Raw genomic sequence first — 13,711 nt, forward strand, 5'->3', positions numbered from 1 at the left:
TAGGCGAAGCGCGAAACCTTGAAGACCCCGCCACCTCTTAGAGCCCAGCTGGGGGCGGGGCTTCCAGTCCAAGCATTTTGGATTGCACCATCTTCCATCTGTTAGAGGGGAGAGCCAAGAAAGTGCTTCTGCATCTCCCCACCCCTTTACCACTCCCTGACCACGAAGACGATGTATTTGCTTCTCTAACAGTCACACAATCTTCCCCTTCGCCTTGTTACGCCTCACAGCTCCACGCAGCCACACGTTTCAGGCTGCCCACCACCACCACGCAGTGGCTCGCCCCAGTTTGACGCATTGCAGGGAAGGCCGGACCAATCGGCACCGCGCTCTCATTTCCGCCATGGCCCGGGCCCAATAGCGGCGCAGCTCACACAGGGACGCGTCACGCGCCGCCGAGCCGTGCCCCTCCGCCTAGGAGGAAAGTAGAGTGGGACCAGGGGGCGGGGCGCGAGGAGACGGAAAGTAGTTCCGCGGCGGGTGCGCGCGCGCGCGCGCGCGCGCGGCCGGCCACAAGCTCAGCCCTGTGCGGGGTCGGAGCGAGGGATCCGCGGGCCCGGCTCTGCGGAGAGAGCCGCGGAGGGATCCGTGGGAGCGCAGTGCGGCGGCGCGCGGAGCGGGCGGGGCGGGGCCGGGCGAGGCGGGGCGCGCGCGGCGGCCGTTGAGGGACCGTTGGGGCGGGCGGCGGCGGCGGCGGCGGCGCGCGCTGCGGGCAGTGAGTGTGGAGGCGCGGACGCGCGGCGGAGCTCGAGCTGCTGCAACTGCTGCCGCCGCCGGAGGAACGTTGATCCCCGCGCTCCGGACACCCCGGGCCTCGCTATGGTGAGTGAAGCTGAAGGGCCGCCGAGGCTGGGGGCTCTGAGGCTGGCACGGCGGGGCAGGACCCCCGAGAGCGCGACTGGACCCAGAATGGGGAGCGTTTGGGCCCCGGAGAGCTCCTCTGCGCCCCCTCAGCCCCCCTATCGGGGGCATTCGAAGCCAGAGCGGGACGTTTGGATCCCAAAAGGGGGTTGGGGGCTTCCAAAAGCGAGTTTTAGCATCCGATGCGGTGTCTAGTCCCCAGAATGGGCGTCTGAGCCCTCCAAGGGGGCATTTGAACCCAGGATGGAGCATCTGCACCCTCAGAGGGGAAGGGCTCTTGGACCCAGGATGGGGTGTTCGGTCGCTAAGGTGAAGTGTTTGGATTCCAGGGGCGCGAGGTGAGAAACATTGGCTAGGGAAGGGGCTGATGTGTGCCCTGATAAAGGCTTTGGGTCCTGAGAGGATGCAGGAAGGGGGATCGGAGGAAAGCCGGGCTGCTGGGCAGCTCCCTGAGAGGGGGCGGTGAGTAGCTGGGCCTGGGCGGGAGGAGGCTTCACTTCTGCAGATGAGACCCTTGAGGAGGGGAAAGGGGGTTCTCCAAAGACCAACATTGCAGAGGAAGGAGGAGGAGGGTGAGGTGCAAGCTGGAGCAAGGAGAGCCTGGGGTGGGTGGCAGCTGAGGTTAGAAGATGCTCTGGAAGCCTAAGGGGACCAGAAAGGATTGGGGTCAGGGAAATGGTTAAAAGGGGATAGCGAGCTTGCCAGTGGTGGGGGGACTGGGGCCTGATAGTTGATGTGGGGGCAGCCAGGGAAGGTTCTGAGGTTACTGGCGGGTTAAGGCTCTTGAACTAGGAAGGGAGGCTGGGTTTTGCAGGGGAGAGTGTTGTGTTTGGGTCTAGGAGGAGGTGGGTTTCCAAGGTGAAGGGTAGGAGAGGACTTTGCCTCGGGTGGTGAGAGGTGAGGTGGAAGGAGATGCAAGGACGAGGCTGTGTTGGAGAAAAATGAATGGCAACCAAGGTGGGCCTAGGGTTGGAGGTGGATGTGGGTAGCTCCTTGGAAGTTTGCAGGGCAAAGCTGGGACAAAGACTCTTCAGTCTGGATGGGGAGTGGGCTGCAGAGGCCAGAGGGAGTGGCTCTAGGGTCCCCTTCCCAGGAAGAATGGGGCTGGGTAGAAGGCACGGGGCAGTGGGAGCAGGTGGGCGGAGTTGTTCGGGCCCCTATTGCGCACTGAAACCGCATGAAATGGGGGTAGGGAGCAAAGTTTGGAACCTGTCAAATGAGCCAGCTTTTTAAGCCTCGAACGTCACCCCCTCGCTGCCCCTTTCAGACCAAGAGAGCTGTTTTTTCCAAACAGGAATGATGGTTTTCTCACGGTCTCCAGCTCCACGCACCGCTCTGCATCTCCTCACTTGTGCCAAATGACAGTGCAGTACAGTGTGGCGTCGGTGACAATCGGCCGCCTGTTCCTATGGCCTCGGGGTGGGGGCTGCAGAGCTTGACTTAGTGAGGGCCTCCAGAGGGACCCCTTCGTCGGCCCGAAGGCCACTTGTTCCAATCAGGGGCCCTCGCTGAGTGCTTCTGTTAATTCACACAGCAAGGGCTTTGAGAGAAAACCAGCAGACCAGTTCTTTCCTGGTCCCCGCCACCCACAACACCCACAGCCCCCCCCCAGGTTCAGCCTCGGAACCGTGCGCAGCCATCCTCCCTGGCAAGCCGCTGCCGTGTATCAGATCTCATACTTGCTGACACAGGCCTGATGGCTTCTCTCGCCGCTACCCCATTTTCCCTCAGCGGAACCTTGCTGAAGGGGCGCTGCCGAATCACGGGCAGGTGTCAGAGGCCCCCCCACCTCCCAGATAGGACCTGAGCTTTGGCCCTACTAGTTTCTCTTTCCATTTGTAATCAGCAAGGTATGGGTGGGACAAGTCACTGGTAACTGGCCTTGGACTTTGGCCTGAGCCCTGTGGCTCCTCCTTGGCCCGGGTGAGGGGCCCTGGCCTTGGTTTCTGATCTCATCTAACACCGTTCTCTGGCACTGGATGGGGGCTGGGGCAAGCCAGAGAAATAATACCCTCTTCCCTCCCCCACCCCAGGTTTTTTTTTACCCCTGTCCAGCCCCTTGCTGGAGCTTAAGATGAGGGATATGGAAGCAGGAGACCAGCTGGGTTATTTTGGAGACAGTTTTCTGTGAAAGCTGAAAAGCTTCAGATCTGGAAAGGGAAGAAGACCTGAGAAGGGGTCCCCAGCGGTGATCCGTTTCCTGGGCAGCAGCCATGCTTTGAGATCTCCAGCTGGGAACTGGGACCTTTCCTTCCCCAGGCAGGGGAGAGGTCTCCTAACAGGGAGGGAGAGAGTGCGAGCCGTGGGCCCTCCAGGCAGAGCCACGCCTCTTTGCAGCAGCCCTATAGCAGTGTGGCAGTGCCCCCTCTGCGCCTTGCAGCCTGGCGGTGGGAAGCGGCAGACACCAGCCTGCAGAGCCGCTCTAGGGGGTTCTGCAACCTGTCCCAAGCGCTTTACCCCAGCCCCTGCCGGTGCTGTGGTAGGGGTGCTAAGGTCCCTGACTGGACTGGCTTTTTCCATCCAGGCCGGCGGAAGAGGATGAAAACAGAGGGAATGGCAGCCCTCCTCCCCAAACGGCTGCGCTCCCCTCTGCCTCTTCCCCTGCCCTGGCACCACCTGGCCTTGGTAACCAGAAGCCCATCCTCTCTTCTCACTTTCCCCCAGCAGCTTCCTCGGGTGTCAGGACCTAGGGGATCAGCTCGGGCTTCTTTGCCCATAGAAGCCAAGGGAGACGGAGGAGCAAGGGGCTCGTGGGCCTGGGGCTGCCAGGCTCGCATTCAGGAGTCTGGCAGCCCTGGGTCTTTTTTGAAAGCGATGCAGAAGTATCTCCATGGGCCTCCTAACCTTCCCTTTAGACTTTGGACTTTTCCAGAACGTGCATGTGTGGTGTTTTTCCTTCTCTACCTTCCTGCTACCCCCTGCCTTAGCCATCTCTCCTCTGTCATCATCACTTTAATTTCCCCTCACATTCTGCCTGTTTGGGGCTTGGCCTCAAGTTTCTCTTCCCTTAGATTAAAAAAAGAGAGAAAGAAAAAGGACATTTTAGACCCGTTCTAATGTGACCGGTCTTCATATTTGGGATGGGGTGAGGGGATTATTGCTAGCTTCCCATGGAAGCTCTGGAACCTTTATGCAGGATCGTGCAGATACACACAAGGGTATGCGTTAGTCTGGGGGTGGCTCTCAGAGTCAAAGCTGGAAGCCTGCTGTAGACGTGGAGCCCCTTTCCCCTAAAGCTAAATGTTGGGCTTTAGCCCCCCTCATGGCTCCTCCCTGCAGAGGATGCCTGCACCTGGCTGGTTCTCAGCACACCCGTGCGGGACAGGCTGGCCTTTGCTTCTCCTCTGCCCCGCCCCCAAGCCCCGCATGCAGCAAGGGCTGCCTGCCAGGGCCGCCTGCCAACTGGCCAGTGCCCAGAGTTAAGGGCCAGCAAGGGTTAAAAACTGCAGCGCAGCGGCGGGGGGAGCCTCTGCCACCACTGCCTGCTGCAGTCCCCTCCCCAACACGCCACCCGCTCTTCCTGCCCAAAAGAAACGGCAGAATGGTGCCCACGCACATGAGAGTGGGGTGCTGCCCCCCGGCCTGACCAGGGTTCTTGCAGGCACGTGGAGTGCCTCGGAGCCAGTAGTTAGGATAATTGCTGCTAGTTGGGTCCACCATGCTTGGACCTAATGCCTCCAAATTAGTGACATAGAAACTAGCAAAGAGCCCCAGACATCTTTCCTCTTCCCTACCCAGGGACTGGCCTGTTTCAGTTTGGAGCCTTCTAGAGCTGCCTGATTAGGCCTCTAGGGCACCTGCTCCCCTCACGCAGCCTTTGGGGCTCCCAGCAGCAGGGATGGCACCGAGGTGTGAACCCGTGCTGTGTCAGTGCGTCTGGGTGGGGGCTGGGGCAGCTTTTCTCCCCACCCGCCGAGGCTCCAGAGCACGGGGTCGGACTGGGCACCCGGGGGTCCGGGTGGTGTGATCAGGCGCTGTGTCGGGCTGGCCCAGGTTTCCAGCCCACCTTAGTCCCCGGCTTCGTGAACCGCCAGACTTTACGCCAGGTCCTGGCTTTGGCGTGACCTCCCTTGCCCAGGTACGTGGAGTGCTGTGTGGAACCGGCCTCACCAGAGGGGCCGGCCTGAGCGAGGAAGATGTGCCAGCCCGTGACTAACGTTCTCCTTCCTGCTTTTCCAGGCTGACCAGCTGACTGAGGAGCAGATTGCAGGTGAGCTCGCCTCCCTCCCTCCCTCCCCTCACCCTGAGGCAGGAAGGCCTCTGCATCCCCAGCCAAATCTCACTCCGGCCGGGAGGAGCATCTGACAGATCAACTCGTGTGTATAAGAGCTCACGCGTGCCCCAGTGACACCAAAACCCTACGGCGCTGCGCCCAGCCCTCAGCAGACGGTGTTCCTCTCCTGGCCATGGGTCATCAGGGGCTGCGGGGTGAGCCCAGCTCTAGCTGCTTAGGCTCAGAAGGTGCACTCCCTGCCTCGCTGTGGGCTGCAGAGCTCCTGGCCCACTTTAGGAGCCGCCCAGGAGATGGCTCGTCACTCCCACCTCTGCACTCCCCTTTGCACACGCTTGCAACTCGCTTTTTCCTGGGCCAGAAGTGCCTTCCCCCAGCTCTGCTCTTTACACTGGCTTTACACTGGCAGCTCCTTCTCATCCTTTGGGTCTCGGCTCAGCTGTCCCCTTGGAAAGGAGTTCCCTGACTCCCTCTCAGATAGACAACCTTCCTTTACTCTGCATCACGTCCCTCTGTTAACTGCATAGCCTTTCTCACTATGTGAAGTTATTTTATGATGTCTTTACCTGCTGTATCTCCTGTCACTAGATGAGTTCCTTATTTGGGGGCTTTTGTGTCAGTCCCTTTGTTTGCTGTATCTTTGGTGCCAACATGACAGGTGCTCTGTAAATTTTTGTTGGCTAAATAACTAAAATAAATGAACAAAGGAGTGATCACATATCTCCCAGTAAGCTAAAACAAATCCCTGGATCCTATCTAATTCATTTTTGTAGCTGGCCCCCCATCCCCCAAAACCCAGAAAGTCGCAGCTGTAGGAAGTACTGTGTGTTGTGTAGGTTTCTGTGCCCCGCTCTGTCCAGACTGTGAGCTGCTTGAGAACAGAGACCAACTCTGAGTTAAGTTCCACAGCCAGGGGTCAGCACAAAGTAGCCCCTGGGCCCCAGCAGCTACCCTAACCCCAGCTTGGCTGTCAAGTTCAATGGGCTACATGTGACAAGGACTGAAGGCCCAGCTTCTGAAGTGGGAGGAGGCAGGAATGGACTTGGCCTTCTCGCCTTTCCTCCCCCACCTCCCCAAATACACAGTCACACTTTCAGCTTCTAAACTTTGGCTCCAGTTGGCTACAGGTCCCACTAAGGAAAGCCAGAGAACCACCTAGTTTAGTGATCGTGAGCGCGGGTGCCCACCTGACCCCCTCCCCCAAAGAACAACAAGGCCTCAGCACGGGGAGGTGCCCGCATCCCCAGGGAGACTCTTACAGTTCTCCAGGGCTCAGGGGCTCCCGCCGTACCTGCCACCCACAACCCCCACTCTGCCCTCGGGTAACACAAACACACTCCATATCACCTTCCCCACCCCGCCCTGTCCCCATTAGCAAACTGCCCACCACCTCAGCCCAGCCCACACCCTCTGGGAATAGGCTGCCAGGCATCTGTTCTCTGAGGGTTGGGGGTAGCGCGCACCAGGTGCCAAAACAGGCCCAGTGGGAGGGCAGGAGCCACGTGGCTCTCTCCCCGCTCCTGATGCGTCCCCAGCTGTGGCCTTCCCACTCAGCGCCACTCGCTCCTCATCCTCCTGGCTTGGCAGCCGTCCCCTCTCCCTCCCTCCCCTCACCCACCCCACGCATGGTCCATCAGCCCTGCTCTGCTGCCGACCACCCCCACACTCCACCACACGCAGTGCTCGGCTCTGGAAACCGGGGGACTGGGCTGGCGGTACCAGTCAGGAGGGATGCCGTGCCGAGCAAAGGCGTCCTGCAGCCCCTCCTTCCCTGCCTCTCCCAGCCAGTTACCCTTAGCTGGCATTCTTCAGATGGAGGCTTCCCCTTGGCTCTCATCCCCTCCGTGACATTGGTCCGTTTCATCATTTGAGGGAGAGGCTGAAGCCAGGGACCAAAAAGAAATGTAGAAAAAGCTCAGGCCACTGTCAGCCCATTTTCCCCTCTGTCCTCACTGAGCTAGGCTGACAGAACAGGCAGCTTTACCTGACACAGAGCAGATGCTCAGTAAGTGTTGACTGAAAGAAGGAAGGGGCCGGCCCTGAGTACAGGGGCGAGAGGCTTGGGCTGGAATTGAAGTCTTGTTCTGGTTTCTTCAGGCGGGCCTGACTCTTTCGGCCTGTCTCCCGAAGTCAGGACTTCCCTGTGTCCTTGGCCTCTGACTCCTTGTCTTTCTTCCCCCAGAATTCAAGGAGGCCTTCTCCCTCTTTGACAAGGATGGAGATGGCACCATCACCACCAAGGAGTTGGGGACAGTGATGAGATCCCTGGGACAGAACCCCACCGAAGCCGAGCTGCAGGACATGATCAATGAGGTGGACGCGGACGGTGAGCCCCACGGAGCGGGTGGGCAGCCCCACTCCCGGTCCCCCTCACGACCACGGGGAGGCTGCTTCTGGTGATGGGGGAGCCGGTGTCTCCTCTGCTAGGGCTCTGGGCTCGTCTCCCAGGGCCCAGGCCCAGAGCATCCCTGCTCCCTTCCCCACCTTGCAGGGAACGGGACCATTGACTTCCCAGAGTTCCTGACCATGATGGCCAGAAAGATGAAGGATACGGACAGCGAGGAGGAGATCCGAGAGGCCTTCCGTGTCTTTGACAAGGTGAGCAGGCCTCTCCCAGCATGGCTCTGGGACTCTGGCAGAGAGTGGAACAGGTGGGGTCCCAGGACGCCCTGCATAACTGGAGTCAGCACTTCCAGGAGGCCCGGGTCCCGATGCCAGCCCCGCTGCCAACTGGCCCTGCCACCTCAGGAAGCCCCCTGGCCCTGCCGAGTGAGGTGACTCACAGCCCCTGTGCCGCAGCCTCTCTCCCGCCGCCCTCAGGGAAGAGCCTGGCGAATGCCTGGACAAAGCCCTTGTCTATCCCCTGACACCCAGGATGGCAACGGCTACATCAGCGCCGCGGAGCTGCGCCACGTAATGACGAACCTGGGTGAGAAGCTGACCGATGAGGAAGTGGATGAGATGATCAGAGAGGCTGACATCGACGGAGACGGCCAGGTCAATTATGAAGGTGAGCCCACCTGGCCCCTGTCTCTGGGCCAGCGGGAACTTGGGGAAGAAGCCACTGGGTTGGGGGCGCGGCATGGCTGAGCCCCTCTTGCCGGCTGACCTCCTGCCTCTGTTTCCCTCCACAGAGTTTGTACAGATGATGACTGCAAAGTGAAGGCCCCTGGGCAGCTGGTGATGCCCGTTCTCTTGATCTCTCTCTTCCCGCGCGCGCACTCTCTTCAACACTCCCCTGCGTATCCCGGTTCTAGCAAACATCAGTTGATTGACTGAGAATCTGATAAAGCAACAAAAGATTTGTCCCAAGCTGCATGATTGCTCTTTCTCTTCCTCCCAAGTCCCCTTCCATGCCCCTGCCATCTCTTCCTTTTGCCCTCCCCCGTTCCATTCACATCTTCCAAGGCCTGCTGCATTCATAAGATGAGTCCCCCAGTCCCCTTAGGGGGGGCCTCTGCCCTCCTCCTCCAGCCCGGGTGGCTCTCGTCTGTTTCGGTTTGTTTCTTTTCCTTTGTCATCTTATTTTGGGTGCCGGGGTGGCTGCCAGCCCTGTCCCGGGTCCTGCTGGGGAGGGGCCGAGGCCCTCCGGAGGGCTGGGCAGGAGAGCACGCCTTCGCTGTTGCATGCGACCAGCCCTGCGATTCCCTGTGCGGAGCCCAGCAGCCTGTTGGGGCCTGGGTGCCGAGAGAGGCGTTCCAGAAGGACTGAGGGCGGGGGAGGTTCCAGAGTTGTGGTGTTGACTGGATGTGGCCCAGGAGGAGGTCAAGGGGCGAGGGAGGCTTGGAAGCTGGCATTCTTTTACCACTTGAGGAGGCCAGCTCTTAGAAGGGGCCGGACAGAGTGGACAACACTCACATCCCGTCGGCTACTCTTCTGAAACCATCTGACTGGCTTCCTGAGGTTGGGCCGGGGGGGGGCCGCTGCCCTGGCCCCTCTGCACGTCGTCCAGCCTGTGTTCCTGAAGTGGTCTCAAGCTGTCCTGTACATACCTGGTGCTAACATCCCACGCCGCTCCCTCGTGACACCCCCGCCCACCCGCATCGAGGTCCCCTCGTCGGAACGGATGTGGGCATGGCTGCTTTGTAATGTGCTGGTTCTCCTTTCGTTTTTTCTTTATGCCCCTTAAAACATTAATTTTGCCCAAAACCATGCTGGGCTAGCTGAGGGGCGGGGAGAGGGAAGATGCACCCCACCACGCTCTCAAGAGAACATACCTGCAATAAAACAGTCCTGCCGGCCAGCTGCTCCGGAGCGCCGGCGGCCACGGGCAGCTCTGCCTCCCGGTCAGCCGGCCCCTCCCGCTTGCCCGTGGTGACTTGGCTGCCTCCCCCATGCCTGTGCTGTCTCTGTGCCCGCCTCTCCCCTCGCCCGCCTGCCTGCCCCTCACTCCCCAGCGGAGAGCATGATCCGTGACCTTGCTTCTGACTTTCGCCTCTGGGACAAGTAAGTCAACGTGGGCAGCTTGGTCGTCTGGATTTTTTTTTTTTTTTTTTTCCTGTTCATTTCACCTGCCCTCCACCCCCACCCCATCCCCAGGTCGATCGAGTGGCTTTTGCTGGGACCTGCCCAGCTTTGAGAATCTCTTCTCGTCCACCCTCTGGTACCCAGCCCCCAGGGTGGGGAAGGGGAGGGATGGGGCATAGTGGGAGACCCAGCCGAGAGCTGAGGGTAAGGGCAGGTAGGCGTGAGGCTGTGGATGTTTTCAGAGTGTTTTGGTTCGGGTTGTTTTTTTTGTTTGTTTGTTTTTAACCGGGCAATATTGTGTTCAGTTCAAGCTGTGAAGAAAAATATATATCAATGTTTTCCAATAAAATACAGTGACTACCTGACTCTGCTCTTCCCCTCTTGTCTTGGTTTCTGGGCCTGCTCCCTGCACGGGCCTGAAGCCCTGCCCTGGAAGAGCCTGTCCTCCATGCTCGCTCGAACGACGTGTCCTCAGCACTGCACAGCCAGAGTTCTGGTCCCAACCAGACTCATGGTGGTTGAGGGCAGGAGTCTGTCTTGTCAGGGCAGCCAGTCAGCCTGGAGTGCTCGCCGTTGGCCAGCACGCAGCCTGCACCTATAGGCAAGAGACCGACCCCCCCTTAGTGGGGGCGTATCAATCACACGAATGACTGCAAGATGAGGCCTGAGAAGGCCCAAGGCAGGTCCGTCATGTCACAAGAGCATCCCAGCTCCCTGGGGAGGCAGCATCAAGCTGAGCCGTGAAAGGTGAGTGGTTACCTGGCTGTGCGGGGGAAGGAGGGGCATCATCCCAGGGAACAGGAAGGCGGGTCAGGCCCTGGGGGCCTAGCCAGGTGGGCCATTCTCCACAGGGCACTGGCCAAGAGGTGGCCAGTGTCAACCAGGCAGCCTGAGTGCCGAGCTGGAACTCACAGCAGGGAGAAAAGAGCCGTGGTCCTGAGCTCACAGCTTCAGTCAGTTCCTGGAGGGCACAGGACTAAGATTTGAAAGAAAAAGCCCAGAACAACTGCAAACCCTAGAAAGCTGCTCAGCGTCCCCAAGCTAAGTGGGGATGTGAAAAAGAAAGGGTGGGAAGCCCCGCCCCCAGCTGTCAAACCCATCCTCTTCCCTCTCCAGGGGCGCGGGAGTCACTGGTCAACAGGTCATGGAACACCTGAGCTGCTCATGGTGGACTGTGGGGGCTGGGCAGGAGGCGACCAGAGACAGCTCAATGGGGTAAAAAGACTCCCGCTCACCTTCACCTGGCCTTGGGAGGGTGGAGAAGCCTGGCAGGGCCCAACCTCAGGGGCCTTCCTGTGGCAGAGAAGAGTTGGGGCTGGATCTTCCCAGTGTGGGCCCGTCACCAGAGCCCAGCATCGTGAGAGGGGAAGTTGGGAGCAGCAAGCCATTTTTCCAAAGCCCCAGCTTCTGTACCCCCTTTTTCTGCCGTCTGGCAGTGGCTCAGCACGGGTACAGTAAAGGCAATAGAGTGTCATCGTAAGACTCGGGGTCCGGGGCACTTAACCACATGCATGGGCTCAGGTAGATGACTCTCTGCCCCTGTCTGGAAAGTGGGGCTACGATAACACGGACGCGGGCTAGCCGAGGCTTGGTGAGCCTGCAGGAGCCGGGCCTGGGGTGCAGTGAGTGCCCAGGGAGCAGAAGCCACTTTCCATTGGGTTCTTGCTACTCTACAGGCTCTCTTCTAAGCTGTGTTTCCATGATCTCGTTGAATCCCTCTAGCAGCCATTTGGGCTGGATGCTATTAGTCCCCATTTTGCAGACTAGGAAACTGAGGCCTAGAGAAGTGAAGACACTAAGCAGAAAGTGACAGAGCTGGAATCAGAGCCAGATCTGACCCAAGGAGTCCATACTCTCAGCTGCCTGGCTTTAGAGTAAATAGTCTTTTTTTTTTAAGATGACTTCAGGTAGGCTAGAGACAGCCAATGGGATGGCTAGGCTGAGGCTGGGGTCACAACTGTGGAGGCTGAGATGCGAGCTGCCTTCTTAGCAGCCAAGATACCTGTGGAAAATTCTGGTCGAGAAGAAGACAGGTTTTGGTGACTCACAGAATTGGGCTCCAACTCAGTGTGACCACTCACTGCAGTGTCTGTACACTCACTAAGCCTCAGGTCCCACCTCTGTCACTTCCAACCTGATAATCTTGGAGCAGTGACTTCACTTCTCTGAGCCTCAGTTTACCAGTCTGCAAAATAGAGAACAGGAAGCACCTCTCAAAGGAGGGTCATAAAATATTGCGCCACTTTTTAGACATCCTCTCATTTACTTCTCACCCAGGCCAGGTTGAGTCCTAATAAAACTGAGTGCCCATTTATGACATGCATCCTCCCCAGTGGGCGTATGAGCACAAGGTAAGTTATCATCAAGAGCTGACAGGAAGGGGCTTCGCTGGCGGTCCAGTGGCTAAGACTTTGCGTCTCCACTGCAGGGTTTGATCCCTGGTCGGGAAGTTCCGCATGCTGTGGGGTGCGGCCAAAACAAAAAGCTAAAGGAACGGAGGCCAGGGTCATCGGGGACAGCTAAAACCTCGTGCACCACACTTCTTGGAAGTGGATGAGCTGGGACTTGAACCCCAGGTTATCCACATCGCAAACGCCCACACTTTTAACCACCGCACTGTGTTGCCTGCACTTCTCTACCCTTCGTCGTTTATTTCCCTCCTTGGGCCCTGTGTTTTGAAAGACTTTTACTCCCGTGCAGCCTGCGTTATTAAGAAGTCATGACTTCCCTTCCCCATGCCTTATTAATCACAGACACAGAGATGGCACTCCGCGCGGCTAACGGACACGGGCAGGCAGGGAGGGGCGAGCATCAGCTGATGTCTGTCGTGGAAGTCATTTCCAGCTCAGGCTCACAGATCCGCTGGGCCAGCTCAGAGCCTACCGTGAGAAAGTGACGAGATGGGGGGGACACATCGGGAGGTGCCCAACTGGGGCCCACAGGAGGGAAATCCAGATTCCCCTCACTTCCCTGAAGGGAACTCCAACACAGTGGCTCTGGAACCGCTTCTAAATGTCATTCCTAGTGTGGCCAGCAGGTGGGGCAGTGACCGCAGAAGGCCCGAGAGTGGCAACTCCCAGGGCACTGGCCAGGGTGCGAACGTGTGCGCGTGCTTAAGTCCATCTGCGCTCAAAAGGCAGAAATGAATCAAGAAATGAAATTAAAAGTGAATAAAGTCTCCTTGAGGGAGACAGACCTGTTCCTAGCATGTCACTTTTCTTTTTCTTTTTTTTATTTGGCTGCGTGGGGTCTTTTTAGCTGCAGCATGAGCGATCTTTTCATTGCTGTGCGCATCAGAGCGCAAAGGCTTAGTTGCCCTGTGGCATGTGGGAGTTCAGTTCCCTGACCAGGGCTCGAACCCACACCCCCTGCGTTGAAAGGCAGATTCTTAACCACTGGACCACCAGGGAAGTCCCCTAGCAGGTCACTTCTTGACCCCAACCCCAGAACAAAGCAGACGCCTCCCTTAAACCATGTTCTCAGTACATTCCACAGCTTATAAAATTGTATTTTTGTTGCTTATTGTCATACATACTTCTGTGATTATCAAATTGTCACCCCCCCACTGGATTGTGAGCGAGGTAGGGTCAAGGCAATGTCAGTCACTGCTATCTCCCCAGGAGGCCCAGAGCAGCCGTGGGCCCAGAGCAGGCTCAAGGGAATGTGTGTTAAATGAATGAGTAAATGAACAAGAGAGGAAAGAAAGGAGACATCAGAGGCCAGAGTCAGAACTGTGAGCACAACAGAAACACTCTCTTGGGACTTCCCTGGTGACGCAGTGGTTAAGACTCTGTGCACCCAATGCAGGGGGCCTGGGTTCAATCCCTGGTCAGGGAACTAGATCCCACATACATGTCACAACTAAGAGTTTGCATGCCACAACTAAGGAGCCTACGAGCCGCAACTAAGACCTGGTGCAACCAAATAAATATTAAAACAAACAAACCAACCAACCACTCTTCTTTACTTGCCTCATTTCCTTCCAATCCTCAGCCTAGCCATCTCCTGACCTAGCCATCTCCTCCTCCAAGAAGCCCTCCCAGAGGTCCCCTGAGACTCCACCCTCCCCAACCCCCAGCCCTGCCCACTCTGAACCGTGAGCCCCAGGAGAGCAGGGCCAAGGCTGTCTGTCACCGCCGTGTCCCCAGCATC

The 13,711-nt window shown here is 58.3% G+C and overlaps 1 protein-coding gene across 1 annotated transcript; it reads left to right on the plus strand.

The window, feature by feature from the left end:
- Positions 1–537: 537 nt before the first annotated feature.
- CALM3 (calmodulin 3) lies at positions 538–9,924 on the plus strand. Its single transcript, XM_057712727.1, has 6 exons — positions 538–822; positions 5,041–5,071; positions 7,275–7,418; positions 7,584–7,690; positions 7,967–8,102; positions 8,227–9,924. Exons 1-6 carry the CDS (start codon positions 820–822, stop codon positions 8,253–8,255), a joined length of 450 nt encoding a protein of 149 aa, XP_057568710.1. The 5' UTR covers positions 538–819; the 3' UTR covers positions 8,256–9,924.
- The last annotated feature ends 3,787 nt before the right edge of the window (positions 9,925–13,711 follow it).

This window comes from Hippopotamus amphibius, chromosome 16, assembly GCF_030028045.1.
Source record: "Hippopotamus amphibius kiboko isolate mHipAmp2 chromosome 16, mHipAmp2.hap2, whole genome shotgun sequence".
Lineage (NCBI taxonomy): Eukaryota > Metazoa > Chordata > Mammalia > Artiodactyla > Hippopotamidae > Hippopotamus > Hippopotamus amphibius.

Bases quoted from the DNA above. Each gene is read 5' to 3' on its own strand.
- CALM3 (XM_057712727.1), top strand. The intron at 7,419-7,583 runs GTGAGCCCCACG...CCCACCTTGCAG, and splicing joins CAATGAGGTGGACGCGGACG to GGAACGGGACCATTGACTTC. The intron at 8,103-8,226 runs GTGAGCCCACCT...TTCCCTCCACAG, and splicing joins CGGCCAGGTCAATTATGAAG to AGTTTGTACAGATGATGACT.